Here is a 15,871-nt window from a genome sequence, read left to right on the forward strand (position 1 = left end):
TACCTTACCATGATTGCATGACTTTTGTCTTTGTTTTCTTGTTTTATAACTTACATGACAACTGTGGCAATTACAATCAATTAATATCAATGTTATGTTTATTATTTAGTTATTTTATTTAAATTCCATCTAACTGTAGCGCTGTTTCTATGATACACGGCCTATCGACTCTGCCTCAGGATGAATGGAAAACTGACTCACATTTATTAATATAGGTCTATGGGAATTCTTTTGGATGGGGTCTTGGTTGCTTTCTAACATCCATGTGTCTGAGGTATTTATTTATTTTTGTATAAACCATCAAAAAAAAAAGTACATTACAGAAAATATCAATTTACTAATGTGTTGGATTTACCTCAGAAAAAAGGTAGCTTGGACTTGCCATTTTCTGTCCCATATTCAAGCCACAAATAGGGGGGAATGGACACCCTGACGAGAAAACATGAAAGCTTGTCTTGTTTGCCCAGTCTGAACACCAAATTGATGCCTGAACCAGCATCAAGCTCGACAGCTAATGTCAAAAGTGCTAACATTTAACATCCATGACGCAACTACCTTCTCAAAACTCTGCAGTCAGTGTTAGAGAGTGAACAAGTGGTGCTTTATTTACCGTTGATGACACGAGCGGCCGTGTCGGTATGACATCATACGCCGAACTCAGGTTTGAGGACACGTTCCTGTATTTTCTGAAAAATACCAAGACTCTCTTTGATTTTTTTTCCCCCCCAAATTCAGACGTCATAATTGTACTCAAATGCTGCCTAAGGCAACGCTCCAATCTCAGACCCGAGCTTAAAACCCTCTGGACCGAGTCAGAAACGTACGTTCACCTCCGGAAGAAAAGTCACGTTAACGGATGGTTCGTTAGATGTCGTTTTCAAGCTTTAACTCACCGACCGTAAAAAATCCAAAAGGACCAACAGACAAACTCACAAACCCAAACAAATTTATTGGAAGTGAACAAACCGGTAACTTCAAAAAGGAATTCGGGTTCTCACATACCACATATGGCACGACCCGAATTAGTTTCAGAAGATTGGTTTCTTCAATTTTTGTACAAAATGTAAAACTAAGGAACACTATACAGGAAAAAGAATTTTAATATTACAAACACCGCTGCGATCGTCTTCACGTGTCGCGGTCTAAAACCCACACGTTTCCTCGGCTCTATTCTGAAGAGCCGTATGAAAAGTACAAGCTATAAAAAGCTTCCACGGAACAACGCTTCACAGATGAGAAGAACCGACCTATCAGATCTTTCACAACAGCGTTTTAGACCCACTGTAAAGTTTTAAGTTTTAAAAAAATCCCAAACTCAAATACAACGTGTCAAGAATACTTGTAAAATTTTGAGGGGGGGGGGGGGGGGAGTGTCTTTTGTCAAAGTATTATTACTTTGTCCTTGAAATATTCCAATTATTCCTCATGATATCGTTTCACGGCGATGTCATTGGCGAAATCTCGTATTTATATCATTTTCTTACAGTGGAGCAAAAACGCTGTTGTCTATATATTTTGTGTGTGTGTGTGTGTACACAGAGGAAACTCCACGAGCAGTAGCTGGGGTACTTGCGAGATACGGAAATACAGAAAAGCAGTAAAATCTAAAACAAGCCAGTAGAGAATGTCACGCAGCCGCACAGCCTCTACACGGCCGTGGTGAAGGAACGTCAACTGGGAGAGATTTTTTATTTCAACTCAGCGCCGTCTTCTGTCTGGACTCCTGCTCCGTCTTCTTCCTCCCCTACGAGAGAAAGTACGGAGGGAAAAAAAAAATAGATCAGATGCACTGTCGATGTGGGAAAATTGACCTTACATGCACAAATATGGAGGGGGGGGGGGGGGGTCGGTGGGCTGCAGACAGGTTGGTCATTATGACATCATAAATGAGACCATGTATGTAGTGTTACAGACCAAACAGGATCCACGGCTCATAACACGATTACTGAGGTTAGTACAGCACCATGTGACACTGTGACTCCGACTGAATAACCGAACTAACAGTGTGTCTCAAATCGCACTCTTCTAAACCATTATTAAGTGCTTACAGCAACCAGTTTTCCCCATTACAGTCAATCAAACCCCTTCCTTCACGAGATGATAAAAAAAAAACTCTCAAAATAGTGAAACAAGAACATTTAGCGCAGTCGGATACATTCTGCGCTGTTCCACAGACCACGGCTGCCGTGTAATCCGATCTAACTGAATCCGATCCACTCACCTCCTCTTGCTCTTGGGAGGCCCTCGAACAAAGCCCCAGTCCACACTGATGGCTTGACCCATGAGCTCCTGGCTGTTCAGTCCCTCCATGGCAGCCTGCGCTTCTTTATACGTTTCATATTCCACCAACGCGTAGCCCTGTGAGAAACACACACACACACACACCAATCAAATGAGACTGATTAACAGTCTCGAAGCAGTAGGACATCTTTCTCTTAAACGGCTCGCTGCTGTAGAACTAAAGTCAGAGGAAATCAGCTGATGATACAGAGAAGAGTAACAAAGAGAGCTGGAGATTTTTCCCCCCTGTACAATACTGCCACTCAGTGGATGTGAAAAAAAAAATAATAAATCGATCGTACTCAGAAAAACCTGGCCTCAGACAGGGGAAAATGCGCTGGAGCGTTCATTCATCTCGGACAACGCCCTCCAAACACAACAAAATGGCGACACAGAGGGTCAACAGTAACCAGACCCCGCTCTCGATCGCTTTGTGTCGTGAAAACGTGCTTTAACAGCTTTGTAACTTAATTCTGTTCATTTCCGATGGATTTTTACTCCCGTGATAGTTTTTTTGAGCAAAAGCAAACATGGAAGTTGCCTTATCTTACACGGCATTTCGAACCGCGTGGAAACAATCCGGGTAGATGTTCTCTATACGCCGAGAAGATTCAGAGACAAGCCGTACACGTACGACTCGGGAAACGGCCGAGTTCCGAGTACACTGGATCGCACTTATTATGAAGAACCAAACCAACGTTCCTGGGACCTATTAGTCGATACATACTGGTTTGACGTCGGCTATTTTCCTTCTCTCGAGCCACAGAAAAGAATGATCTTTAACCCCGTTTGTCTAAACGCACAGATTGAACTTCATAAAATTCATCGCTGCAAAAAAACATATAAACAATCAATTAAAACCTGCGCTCTGTTTATGTGAAACGTTATTCTATGAAATATCTGTCACCTTTGAAAGTATAATTTCAATGTGATTGGAAACTCAGTGTTTAAAATGAACCAAATAAGTAAATAGTATATACTTTATACATTCTGAGCAGGTTTGATGTTAAAAAAATAAATAAATATATAACCACTGGAGAAACACCACCAAATAATAAATTACTACACCTCATCTCACAGTCAAACTGGTGCTGCATGGTCTCCATTTGCATACTGAAACCTGATTGGCTCGTATATACTTATGATGCAATAACAGCAAGACCTACAACACTTTCAGCAGTTTCTTAAAATAATAAAAATAATAAAAGTTTAGTACTTTAATCTCGATAGTCTGAATTATCTTGTATACATGACAACGTGAGTGAAGGTGGACTTGCCTTGAGGTAACCCGTCCGTCTGTCCAAATTGAGGTGCAGGTTCTTGATCTCGCCAAACTCGGCGAATTTGTCGTGGATGTCTTCTTCCGTCGCCTCTTCGTGAACGCCGGTCACAAACAGGATCCAGCCCTCAACAGCTGCAAACACACAGCAGCCAGCGTTAAAGACTGTTCTAGCGCAATACCTAGTATAACACGCAGGGAAATGTCTTCCCGAGCCAGCTTCGGATCCGATGCTCGTCATCGGAAACTCACATCTTTGTGGTCCAGGCTCATCGCCGTCCTGCTCCACCGTATCGTAATCTTCTCTAACCCTGGACCTCGTACCTTCATCTGTAAACAAAACACACACAATGTTATTACAACACACACACACACATTCATGTGAAGTGTTAATGTTAGGTTCTGAGATTTAAAAAAAAAAAAAAAAAAAAAAAGTTTACCAGATCCAAATCCACGTCCCTTTCTCTTCTTGGCTTTTTCTTTCAGTTTGTGAATACTTTCTGTAAAAGAAGTTGAAAAAATGACAACATAAATAAAAAAAAAAACAAACTGTCTTTTAGAGTTAAACAAAAGAAAATAAAAAACACAGTTGTACTTTTCCCCCAATCAGTATGAGAATGGAAAAAAATGAGCCTTGAACAAATTGTCCGTCACTGCGTTTACCAGTAATCCACTATTAACCCGATTAAGACAATACTCTGATTAAGAAACTAGCATGTAAACAGCAATTTTAAATTACCTTAGTCTAATTAAGGTCATACTCGAAGTAAGCACTAATGGAATTAAGACAGGTGGAGTACTCCTGTTTTAGTCGCATCATCAACGTGTATTACAGACATGTAAACACCTTAATCACATTATTAACGTCGTGTGAGAGTTTTCACCGCATTTTGCGACAGGACACGATCACACACGGCAGTTTTACGGCGAACAAGAGAATTCGGCTGCGTCCCAAACCGCATACTTACCTACTATAGGCCTGTAGTGGGGAAAAATACATGTATCTCGGCTACTATATAGACGGTAAGTACGCGGTTTGAGACGCAGCCCACGGCTTCAAGCGGTTGTCTATTTGCATGTACAGCATGACAAATAATTAACTGCACTTAAAGCGTTCGTAAAAAAAAATTAAATAAAAACACCCAAAACTGTATACGGTACCATAACGAAGACAAACTGTATGTTGATACGTGAAATTCCGGAGGGACGTCGGACGGCGTGGCGCAATGACGTGTGCCATTAATCTAATTATGTTCTAAAACATGTAAAACGGAAACATGAAAGTATTCTAAAAGCGACTCATGTAAACGCCTTAATCACAATATTATCTTACTTGGAATAAGGTCAATAATTAGATTACTGCTGTCCATGTAAACGTAGTCAGTGAGATAAGGTCAAATATTAAATGTCTCCTACTCCCTTTATAAGCGCACTACAGTGGGGAAGAAATACCCGCCTATCTAGTGCACTACCCTCAAACACACGGCGATTTGGGATCAGGCTAGCAAGAACGCTATTACAGTCGAAACAACAAAGCACGCGAATGGTTTCTTTAACAATTTATTACGCTATAAACATAAACACCTAAATAACATTCACGAAACAACCAGATAAATCGTCTACTTAGATTAAAACCTGATTAATTAGATAACTAGTCAGCCATGAATAGCATCCTGCCAGCGGGAATGTTTGAATTAGCCAGCTAGCATAGCTAACAGGAGGCGGACCGAAGCAAGGCCCGACCCTGAACATATGAAAGATTTCAAACCGCAAAACCTAAACAACGTACACGCTTTTATATTTCTTACTTCGTAAAACGAGCTCGAGTTCAAATTAATCATAATCGTACCGTCGCCATCTTCATCCATAGCAAAGTCCTCGCCGCCCGCTTCGTGAAGATCTAGCACGTCCGCCATGATGCCTGTCGCGCTGTGAGAAGACTGGCGCATGCGCAATAAGCACTTCCCGTTTGGCATAAAAATGCGGCAAAATGGCCGCCTAGCGACTTTCTGGCGCAATTACAGTTTGCTGAACATTACCTCACATCAACACACAACTAATCCAAGCAATAAATGAAATCTGTGTAGCATGTTAAAACCTTTAATATGTTTTAAATGAACACAAAGTAAAATTAAAAACAGGGCCTGGCATAAGAACATCTATACACCTATATCCATAAGAGTACTTAATGTAAATCTTAGACTAAATATTACCGTTGGCTAATTTTGTTAGCCAGCTAGATTGCTAGTAAGCTAGCAAAACACAAAACAAAACAAAACAAAAACTGGTTATCTTCTGATAATTTGCATATCAATCTAATAAGCGTGTACACAACGGTCCCTAAATCCACTTTAATACGATTGTACTGCGAAAGTCTTTGTTTTAAATGGAAAATACTCATTTTAGCACTGTTCTAACTGATCTTGCTTCGAACAGTCGAGTGTTCAGAATGAGAGGGAGGAAAAGCATAAAAGTTTTAAACGTCACATTTTCAGGGGTAATTTAAGCAAGGATTTAAATTTACGCCTTTGTAACTCTTGAAATTACACCTCATTTTTATTATTATCATTTTGTAACACTGAATCGACCAAATTTATCCATTCAAAAATGTGTTAACCCATTTCATTTTCACAAGGCGTCTTCACTGTTCTTAAATGAGTAACATAATTAAATATATATATATTTTTAAAGAATAGAATTAGCAAATGCACAAAATTTGGTTAAGTAGCATATTAAGGATATTAAGAAGTTTTTAATGATTTACTTAAAATGTTTGTTTTTTTTTTGTTTTAAAAAAAAATGTATTTAATCATTAACTTTCAATCTGTGATTTCAGTAACAGGGATGCACTTTCAATATCAGCCAATATCTCAATATCACAAAAAAATTAAGAAAAAAGAATTTGTTTAGTTTTTCTTCTTCCCGTGATCTTCAGGAAATTCGGGTGATGTAACATCCTGTTGAAGACGTGCCTTTGTGTGGAATATTGCAAATATTTCATAGAGGTTAATGTGTTCAGGTTACAGAGTTGAGTGAATGGAATAAAATGTGCATCTTTCATAACATATAATGGCACGACTTGTGGGAAAGGATCCCTGCTGAAAAAAACAGTAGAAGCCATCACAGAAATTCTAATGGTTTCCACTATAAATACTATTAAAACCATCGGCTAATCACTAACAATATTACCATTATAGTTATTGCTCCTTAATGGTATCCACTAGACATAACATGCCACCAATAGAAGGCAACAAATTACCAGTAGAGACCAACAGGGACCATTACAGTTTCCATTAAAACCAATACAATTCCCATTCTTACCACTAAAACCATTACAAATTCTATGACGGTTTCTATTGTTGATGTTTTTTCAGCGGGGATGTTTAGAACCTGCAACGTTAAAAGGATTCACACCTTAATGTGCAAATAATACTATTTAGATGTATTTCAATGATTATATTTGAAGCTAGAGTGTCATCATAGTGGGTTGGGACAGGCAGAATGATTTATTTCTTAAGGTTTTATCTGAAACACGCACATAGGTTGTTGTGAAAGACTCTTTATCTCATTCATTTTGTGAATGTAAGAACAGTGGGACAAACATAGCACCCCGATCACGGATCCCATCCACGACTTCGAATTCAAATGATTCTGCAATGACATGTATCACTGATGACATGCTGGTAATTTAGCCTTGCACTTTTAAACGAAAGCAGTACGTTTGCATGCGTGTGTACAGCAGGTCTCAGACAAGCCCTCGGCTCACAGTTCGGTCTCTGTTGAGCTCGCTCTCTGAGTTTCTAAGCTCAGCCTTTAAGTAAATCTTAGCTGGAGCACTTCTGGCCACATGCTGTGAAGTGAAGTGCTCAAATGGTGCAGAAGATGGGTGGTCATTTTATAAAACGCTCCGTCTCCTGGGGGGCTGATCGATCGCGCCATTGAACTCGGGTCTGCTCCGTCGACGCCTCTGGACAGGCCCGAGTGCTGTTTTTCAAACGAGATATCTCTCCATTCTGCAAGCCAGTATGGGGTCTCTGACATGACAGAAAACGACAAAAGAAAAACAGTGCCTCCTCCATCCCCGTGCTAGCCTGGCTCTCCAATATTTTCAGAGCATCGTATCATAATATGGCAGTGTAACTACCACTTTGAGCACTCATTCTGCCATAACCATAGGCTGCAATCATTTTGAGACGAGTAGCCCTGACAAATCCTGTACAGAAAAGCAGAAATTACTGCAATTCTTTGCCCGCCATTACTGTACGTCCATTTCAGCTGAAGTTACCTACTGATTGTGCGGGAAAAATGTCCTCCAAGACGAGGCTAATCATCGCTCCGAGAGCTACATTATTAGCACAGTGTTAAAAACATATAGAATCAGTATGTGGTGCCAGGGTTGTTATCAGGTCGGAACCCTACCTCAACTCTATAGATAAAGCCAGTCAGTGAGAGATAGAGTGAGTCGACTTGGGGCAGACTTTGACCTAATGGACATTAAGCTAACATGTAATGCCTGTGACCTCATTGTGTTTCAACTGGAGCAGCAGAAATCGTATCGCTGACATTCCACCCAATCATGATGTAGACATGAATTATAGTTCATTTTTAGGCAGGCAAAATTCTTATGAACAATGAAATGTACCGATTTTCTTCCCTCTTATCCAACATATAGCTAATCAACCATGTTGTTTAAGGTGCTGGAAATCTGCTTTTATATTTCTCACATGTAATATAGAAGCAACACGGATAAGAAGTCAGTCTTGCCCAAAATATCAGTAATACCATATTTCCATATTTAGATATACTTGCTGCGAATCTCTATTTGTTTTCCACGCAGATGAACAAATATATTATATTAAACATGGACTCCTGTATGTTATAGGAGTGTAACGTATACATCACTATAATTCTAATGGTTGTTTTTTCCTAAATGGCATTGCGATGTCTTGATTTCTTGATTAAAAATTGAAAAAGTGATAATGCAAGAGAGAAGGGGGGGGGGGGGGGGGCTGGGGGATGATGTCAGATTGTTGAACTTCGGCTCGATCACCTCAGTGTCGTGTAAAGCCTCAAGGTTCGGCGGCCAACACGGCATTTATCAAGCTGATGTTGTCAACCCATTATCATCCTCTGACCTCTGGAGCTGCTATAAAAAGGCCTGACTTCTGAAAGTACGCACCATTCAGGAGTGAAGGTAAGACCAGACCTATTCAGAGTGAATTATACTTCAGAATTTCATTTATAACCTCTGTATTTACACTAGTAACCACAGGTTTATATCCTAGGCAAGCCTTGCTCAGTCTGCAACCATGAAGTTCTTCCTCATCGCCTCCTTCATCGTCACGCTGACCATCGGTGAGATTTTTATGCTTTTTTTTAAAACACAAAAATTTAAAAAAAAAAAACCCCAACAAAACAGCATTATAATATTCTTAGACAGAAATAGAATTGTTGAAGTTTTATTGTGTATTTCGTTTTTAAATCAGGCTCCCAAGCTGCCAGCCTGGTCAAGAGAGAAAGCCCTGAATTGCCTCCTGAGGTCGAAAAGATCACCAGTTACATCCAGGACTTCATCCAAAACCTTAAAGCCCTCGAGACCCCTGAGCTGGCCAGCAAGGCAAAGTGAGTTTCACATCAACTCTTTACGATATTTATCATATTTCACTGATTTTCCAGCATGTGAGTTCTCTATATGGTTTAATATACGTGAAATGTGTGGCCCCCTGGGAAAACCCTTCAGAGGGTGAAAATTATGATAGTTTATATTATATATACTTTTCCTGAGGCGTTTCTTTTTTGCACGGGTAAAACATATATATATATATATATATATATATATATATATATATATACATATATGTGCCTTCAAAAAGCCTAAACAAATACAGCGTGTTTGTACCATGGATAATTGTCATCGCCATCGCTATGGCACCTGAACAATAACTTAATCACAGCGTGAAATTCACTGCATTAGAAAAACACACTTAGGTAGAAAGTTAGCAACTAAAAAAAGTTGTTTGTACGGTTGTTTTTTTGGTTTTTTTGGTTTTTAAACCGGCTTCTTATTTACGTCACATGATCTCTGCAGAGCTCCAGGCAGGGTTATAAAGTAAAATGCGAAACATTTCTAACATGTTTGCGTGTGTGTTTGTTCAGGTCTTACATCGAGGAGAGCAGAGCCCAGCTCCAGCCCATGGTTGAGAAGCTCCAGGAACAGCTGAAGCCCCTCTCCAGCAACATCGAGGAGCAGATCGAGCCCCTGGCCGCCTCCGTCCGCGCACAGATCACCCCCTACACCAACCTGATGCAGAGCCAGATCGAGGACCTACTCAAGTACGTGGTTGATCAGACCAAGGCCATCCTGCCCCCTCAGTAAAACAAGAACCACCTACCGAAAGCCTGATGGGAAACCACCACTGCCCTGTGACTGACACCGCACGCTTATCTGAAGCAATAAAGGGGTTGAAAGGCTCTACATTCGTGTTGACACTTTATTATTGCTGTCTGTTTGCATGTTTGTGTGTTTATCAGCTAAGTTGTGTTAGCTTCAAGGAAAACGCCAATGTTTTTTAAAACTCTAACCACTGCATGTATAGTGTGTGTGTGTGTGTCATTATATTTCGAGTTGTTGCCCTTCATTAAAAAAAAAAAAGAACAGAAAACATGTTTAAAAACCAACTTACTTATAACGGGGGTCTAAGAGCAACTGGCATCGCCATACATTATGTTTCACAACATGAGCATGTTTTTGTCTTTTCACATAATAAAATGTATTTTCAGGTTCACTTTTCTCTGATTCATTTGCCACATGATTCATTTATTTTCACACTGTGTGTGGGGTTTTAATTTCTTCGAGATCAATTTATCCCATGTGAATTTTTTTCTCCACTTTCTTTCTTTTGCACACGACATTTTCATCATTCATATGTAAACCCCCCCCCACCCCCCGACATTAGTAATTTTCCCACTGATTCGTTTTTCATATATAAGCAAACCCCGCCCCCCCCCCACATGATTCGTTCATTTTTCACGTAATTCTTTTTGATGCCCTGATAAAAAAAATAAACAAATAAATCAAATCAAGTGCGAAGTACAAAAGACGCAGAAAGGAAGTACAGAAGGAAAAGCATTTTATTTTATTTATTTTTTTTTATGTGACTCCATACAGTTTGATTCGTGCACATACGCAAAGGGTAGAAAGAAACACACACGTGACAAAGAAAAACGGTATAATGTAATAAACACAGAAATATAATACATCATACTCCCCCCGTCCACGACCCCATACCCGTTCGCATCGTTAAACGTGCATTAAACTGATTTACTGAATCGATCGGACGGTGTCAGAGTCGGACAGTCCGATCTCTACGTATGTGAAAAAGACCTCGAGCATCCCGGTGGAGACGCAGGGTCCCGAGTTCGGCTCACAAATCGGGGAAAAGTCCTGAAACTGTGACCGAGGGAAATATTACACAGCATTGTGAGGGAACTTAGCGTGCCAATGAAGTGATGATCACGACTCTCAGAAGAACCAATCATCTTACACTCTAAAAAAAAAAAACACATAGAGAAGACCTGCAAAGACAGAAATCCGGTAAAGCACGTGTGTCCATTACCGTACGTACTGACTTTTCACTCTGTATACGGGTCCTCCTTAAACCTTTTGTACCTTTAATACGTATCTTTTCTTGAGTCGAAAAGCTAATTATGGTCCAATTCTGTACCTTGAATCTGTTTTAAAGATCACTATATCCACATTTCTAACTGAAAGAAGCATGTCTAAGGTATGAATGATGAGGTACCAGCCCAGCAACAAGGAAAGGTACATTTAGTACCCTTTTTTTCTTCTCCTTAGAGTTTACAGAGCAGACCTGATGAATATCTGACAAAAATAAAATCGAATATACTCTACAGCATTGCCTGTTTTGTTAACACTGGACGTTGGTGCAATCCCAAAATGCACCTGATATAGAGCTAAGGTATTGATTTGAGGTTGTACCCCATGTAGCCTATAATGGAGATTCTTATTAGGGTATTTTTTTCTTTTTTTTTTTTCCTGCGAGTAATTTTAATGAAAAACAGCCAGATGTTGGTTAAATCCCAAACAGCTTAATATACTTGTTTTTTTTTATTTATTTTTTTATTTTCAAAGGTAAAAACAATGGGAATTTAGCGAGAAAACTGCGGATTCGTAATCTTAATTAAGCAATTTAGCAGACTTACTAAGATTCCACTTTTCATGCAAGTTGTTATGCTGGTAATATCACTTGTAATGAAATGAAATACATTAGAGAACAATGCAAAACAGGAGCGTTTTCCACGTTTGGACTTTTCCGCTGTAGTAGGCAAAATATGCACCATCAGGATTATTTCCTGGACGTGAGAGCTTCGTATTTGTGAACGTTCCACCATTTTGTAACGTAACAACATTTTACCCAGTTTAATGATACATAAAATGACAGGTTTTTTCCATCGAGCTGTAGATTAAACCGATTCAATTCAATTCGTTTTCTAACTTCGCGAGTAGAAGATGGCTGGACGACCCCCGGACTACAGCCTACGTCACCTTTGAGAACCGTGTGTTTGATGGAATTGGGAGGTTTTTAGTGAAATGCTTTAAAAAAAAAAAAAAGACGATCCGTTTTCGTCCCCAAAACCCTTTCGACCGTTTAACTATTTCATTAGCGTTATAATACAATATCATTTTCACTTCAAAGAACCTCGTAATCAAAATAGTGGCATTCTTCAGTTTTTATTTTTGTGGCAACAAAACAGTTAAATGATCCATTAGACGGTTCCTTGGAGCAAAATTTGCGTGTTTTTGGCAGGATATGAAATATTTTTGAGTCTGCGCTCATTCAAACCGAGTTTACGACACACGCTATGCCGTATTATCTTTTTGCATCTTAACACTACATAGCAAAGGTGTGTGCAGACCTGACCATCACTTACAATTGTACAGAATGTCTTTGTATAATACTACAGCGTTATAATTTCCCTTCACTGGAACTAAGAGGAACCCAAACCTGTTCCTCTAGTACGACAGTGCCACTGCACACAAAGCCAGCTCCATGAAGACGTGATGTGTGAAGACTGGAAGAAGGTAGAAGAACTCGAGTGTCATGTACGGATCCCTGACCTCAACCCTACTGAACACCTTCGGGATGAACTGGAACTGGAGTCTCCTCACATCAACATCAGCGCCTGACCTCGACCTCACTAGCGCTCTCGTTCAGTCGTGAACGAACCCGAATCCCCACGGCCATGCCCCGAAATCTAGTGGAAAGCCTTCCCAGAAGATTGGAGCGCATTATAACAGCACAAGGGGGAATAAATCTGGAATGTGATGTTCAACAAGCACGTCAGGGGTGCACAAACTTTTTTTTTGGCCATGTAGTGTATGCAGTACACAGTTTTCTGATTAGTCCTCGCACTGCTTTCACGCACAACATACTGTATGAAATATGGAGACTTCCCTTACGACTAACTTCACTAGATAGTGTATGAAATATCAGCTTTGTATTTCCCTATTTTCCAATCCGTCTGGAAGTCACCTCACGGCGTTTTCCCGGCTTTTTTGCGTCCAATCCAAGAGCTCGTGCATCACTCTCGATCTCTGAGCCAGACCCGCGCTCCCTCTCATCACGTGACTACAAGTAAAATAAAAAAAAAGCCAAAATGGACAAATTTGAACACAATAGTGACGTTAAAAAAAAAATCTCTTAGTTGTACTCACCTACACGTCACTGAGTTTCTTCAAGCGCCCTTGAAACAATCCCACTCACCCCCCTTTATGCACACCTCCAGACTGACCTACTCAGATCATTAAGAATTATAACTGCACTCTAATTATGGTACGCTAATTCTGCCTATTAAAGCTGATTTAAAAAAAACACCCAAAAAAACTATATTAACAGGATGTTTTATGAATTGAAGAAATCGCGTCAGTTGTTCATTCAGCCAGCAGGGGGCAGCATACACTCTCAGAATAAGGATACTGTAGTGTACCTTTAAAGCTTTACTTGAATTAGTAAATGAATCAGGGTCATTTTAAAGGTGTGCTATAGCCAGGGTTTCATCTGAGATATTAAACTAAAAAATATTTACATATTACAAAGCCCGTATCCTCCATAGTCACAGCCCTGTTTTATTTCTTCATCAGTTCGAGGTTGTGAGGCAAAGCCGGTGCAATGGTCCCAGGGCAATAAGGGAGACTAGGACTTGTTGTGTGCATTAATAACACCAACAACAAAATCACTAGTCTTCCACACCACCAAGCTGAGCACAAAATATCCCTGAATTCTTTATTTTCTTTTAAAGAAAATCTTGAATCATGTCAGCTTTTATAGGAGTAAAGCTCTGCAGCGGATCACTTCGTGTGGTTTATAGGCACAGCAAGAATTGATTGCATTTTTTTGGTGGTTATAGTAAGTGTATTTATCTATGGATGAAGTATTTACTTTTATTTATACATTTATTTGGTGTTACATGAAAAAAAAAAAAAGAGTTAAAGCTAAAAGTTTAAAGGATCTATATATATCATATTTAAAGGGAATGTCCAATTCAGTCTGATAACGCGCTCTGGGAAATAAAAGGTACCGCACTGTGGTTCTTCTCGTCACTCGTGGCGTACCATAAATGGTACGTGTTGCGTATCTTTTCCTGTCCATGAGTTTTGCACTAATCAGGGAATTTTAGGCTCAGCGATAGAGCATACTCAGAGAATCTGTAAGAATTTATAACCCTCGAGCTGGCGTGCGCACGTGCTAGAGAGGTCTGGTTCATAACTAAAGCAGAACTATGAGAACAATAGTACTTATCGGTACTTTTCCTTCTCACTGGAGGGGTACCGTACCGTCATAGTGTGCCATCTTTCACCTGGAAATGTGGAAATAGTCTACACGCTTTTCCGGGTTAAAGGGCAGAACGCGTTCCGCTGGACGTTCTCATCCAGAAACAAGGTCAAGTTCTGTCGAGTACCCTTTATTTCTGAGAGTGATCACAATCAATGCAGAATTTAAAACAAACAAAAAAAAGAAGAGATATCGGATATATTAGATATTGTCGGGATATTGAATATCGTCCGGAGATATTTTGGAAATTTGGAAAGGCACGGAATGAAGGATTTGCCGCCATTAAAGAAAGAATCGCTCGATTCTCGAACCGGGAGGCGCGGAGATGAGGAGAGCGCGTTTAATTCTGAGCGAGCTTCGTCGTACGTAAACGCTCGCAGGTATCCGAATCGGACCGGGCGTTTCTGTTCCGTCCTGAGACGCGGAATATCGATTTTCTAAAGGAACTTCCGGGCTGCACGGAACGTTCCGGATAGAATAGTACCGCCGTTTTCGGTTTCGGTATGCAAATTCCAAACGATTTGCATATCTCGTGCATACTTATGTCACAAGGTTCCTACGAGGGCGAGCAGGACGACGCGTGGACGCCGTCGCGTCGCTTCCAGCGCGGCAGTTTACGGCGCTCGAGATCTCTCATGCACCAGCACCTCGTCGATAAAACTGCATCAGTGTCAGTATTTTTCTTTTATTCATCATCGCATGGAATAAAATGGTACTCACCGAGTCCGGTCACTCAAGAACAACAATTCGTGGCACAAAAAAAAAAAAAAGACAATCAAGACGACAGAAAGAAATCATTCGTAATAGTTTTTTTTTTTTTTCTTTTGTAAAAGAAAAAAAGAAAAGAGTTTTATCGTCGGAATAAATCTTGGCTTCATAAAGCTGGCACGCGGAGTGAATTCTTCAGAAAACGGCCTTGTCGCTGCGTCTCTCTGACCAGCGGTTGGACGCTGACAGATGTTTCGTGGGCATGGGTTATGCTTTTTACCCAAAGCTGACAGACAGACAACCCCCTGCACACAGGTGCTATTCAAGATATGGTGTAAAAGAAATGACGTCACTGAGATTTTGAGTTGAAAAACTGAGGATTTTTTTTTTTCCCTTCTCTCAGTCCCACCCTCAGCATCCACCTCCACTAACAAATCTCCTCAAACAATTCATCACACATCTCCTCCGATCTCACTACCTACGCCTTCGCTTCTTCATGAACACCATGAGGAATTTTTTATTTTATTATTATTATAAATAAATACACATTTCAACTCTATATTTCATTCTAATAAAAAGCTTTCTGCTCGTTGTTTCCTTCCGGAGACCGAAATCATCGCGCCATGAAAACCAGCCTGTTGAATTAGAGACTAAAACACAGATATGGATGAAGTTGGAGGCACCGAGCGCTTTCGCCCCGGCAACAGTGGAGTGCTGGCCTTGGTGATAGTTGCTAGGCAATCGGAGGAAA

The 15,871-nt window shown here is 40.2% G+C and overlaps 2 protein-coding genes and 1 long non-coding RNA gene across 5 annotated transcripts; 1 reads left to right on the forward strand and 2 right to left on the reverse strand.

Annotated features, from left to right (window-relative positions):
* Positions 1–924: 924 nt before the first annotated feature.
* Positions 925–5,517, reverse strand: rbm8a (RNA binding motif protein 8A). The gene is made up of 6 exons (XM_053611186.1): positions 5,409–5,517; positions 4,000–4,059; positions 3,812–3,889; positions 3,558–3,694; positions 2,222–2,358; positions 925–1,744 (listed from the first exon to the last, which is right to left on the reverse strand). Exons 1-6 carry the CDS (start codon positions 5,506–5,508, stop codon positions 1,699–1,701), a joined length of 558 nt encoding a protein of 185 aa, XP_053467161.1. The 5' UTR covers positions 5,509–5,517; the 3' UTR covers positions 925–1,698.
* On the reverse strand, positions 2,507–3,537 carry LOC128599519 (uncharacterized). The gene is made up of 2 exons (XR_008384428.1): positions 3,349–3,537; positions 2,507–3,108 (listed from the first exon to the last, which is right to left on the reverse strand). It is a non-coding gene; the product is annotated as an uncharacterized LOC128599519 (long non-coding RNA).
* On the forward strand, positions 4,568–10,344 carry LOC128599517 (type-4 ice-structuring protein LS-12). Of its 3 annotated transcripts, XM_053611190.1 has the most exons (5): positions 4,568–4,582; positions 8,627–8,753; positions 8,845–8,914; positions 9,046–9,181; positions 9,716–10,344. In XM_053611190.1, exons 3-5 carry the CDS (start codon positions 8,869–8,871, stop codon positions 9,933–9,935), a joined length of 402 nt encoding a protein of 133 aa, XP_053467165.1. In that variant the 5' UTR covers positions 4,568–4,582; positions 8,627–8,753; positions 8,845–8,868; the 3' UTR covers positions 9,936–10,344. The 3 variants fall into 3 exon arrangements, with proteins under 3 accessions (XP_053467165.1, XP_053467163.1, XP_053467166.1); XM_053611188.1 differs by lacking the exon at positions 4,568–4,582 and having other exon boundaries at positions 8,626–8,753; XM_053611191.1 differs by lacking the exon at positions 4,568–4,582 and having other exon boundaries at positions 8,682–8,753; positions 8,832–8,914.
* The last annotated feature ends 5,527 nt before the right edge of the window (positions 10,345–15,871 follow it).

This window comes from Ictalurus furcatus, chromosome 23 (assembly GCF_023375685.1).
Source record: "Ictalurus furcatus strain D&B chromosome 23, Billie_1.0, whole genome shotgun sequence".
NCBI lineage: Eukaryota > Metazoa > Chordata > Actinopteri > Siluriformes > Ictaluridae > Ictalurus > Ictalurus furcatus.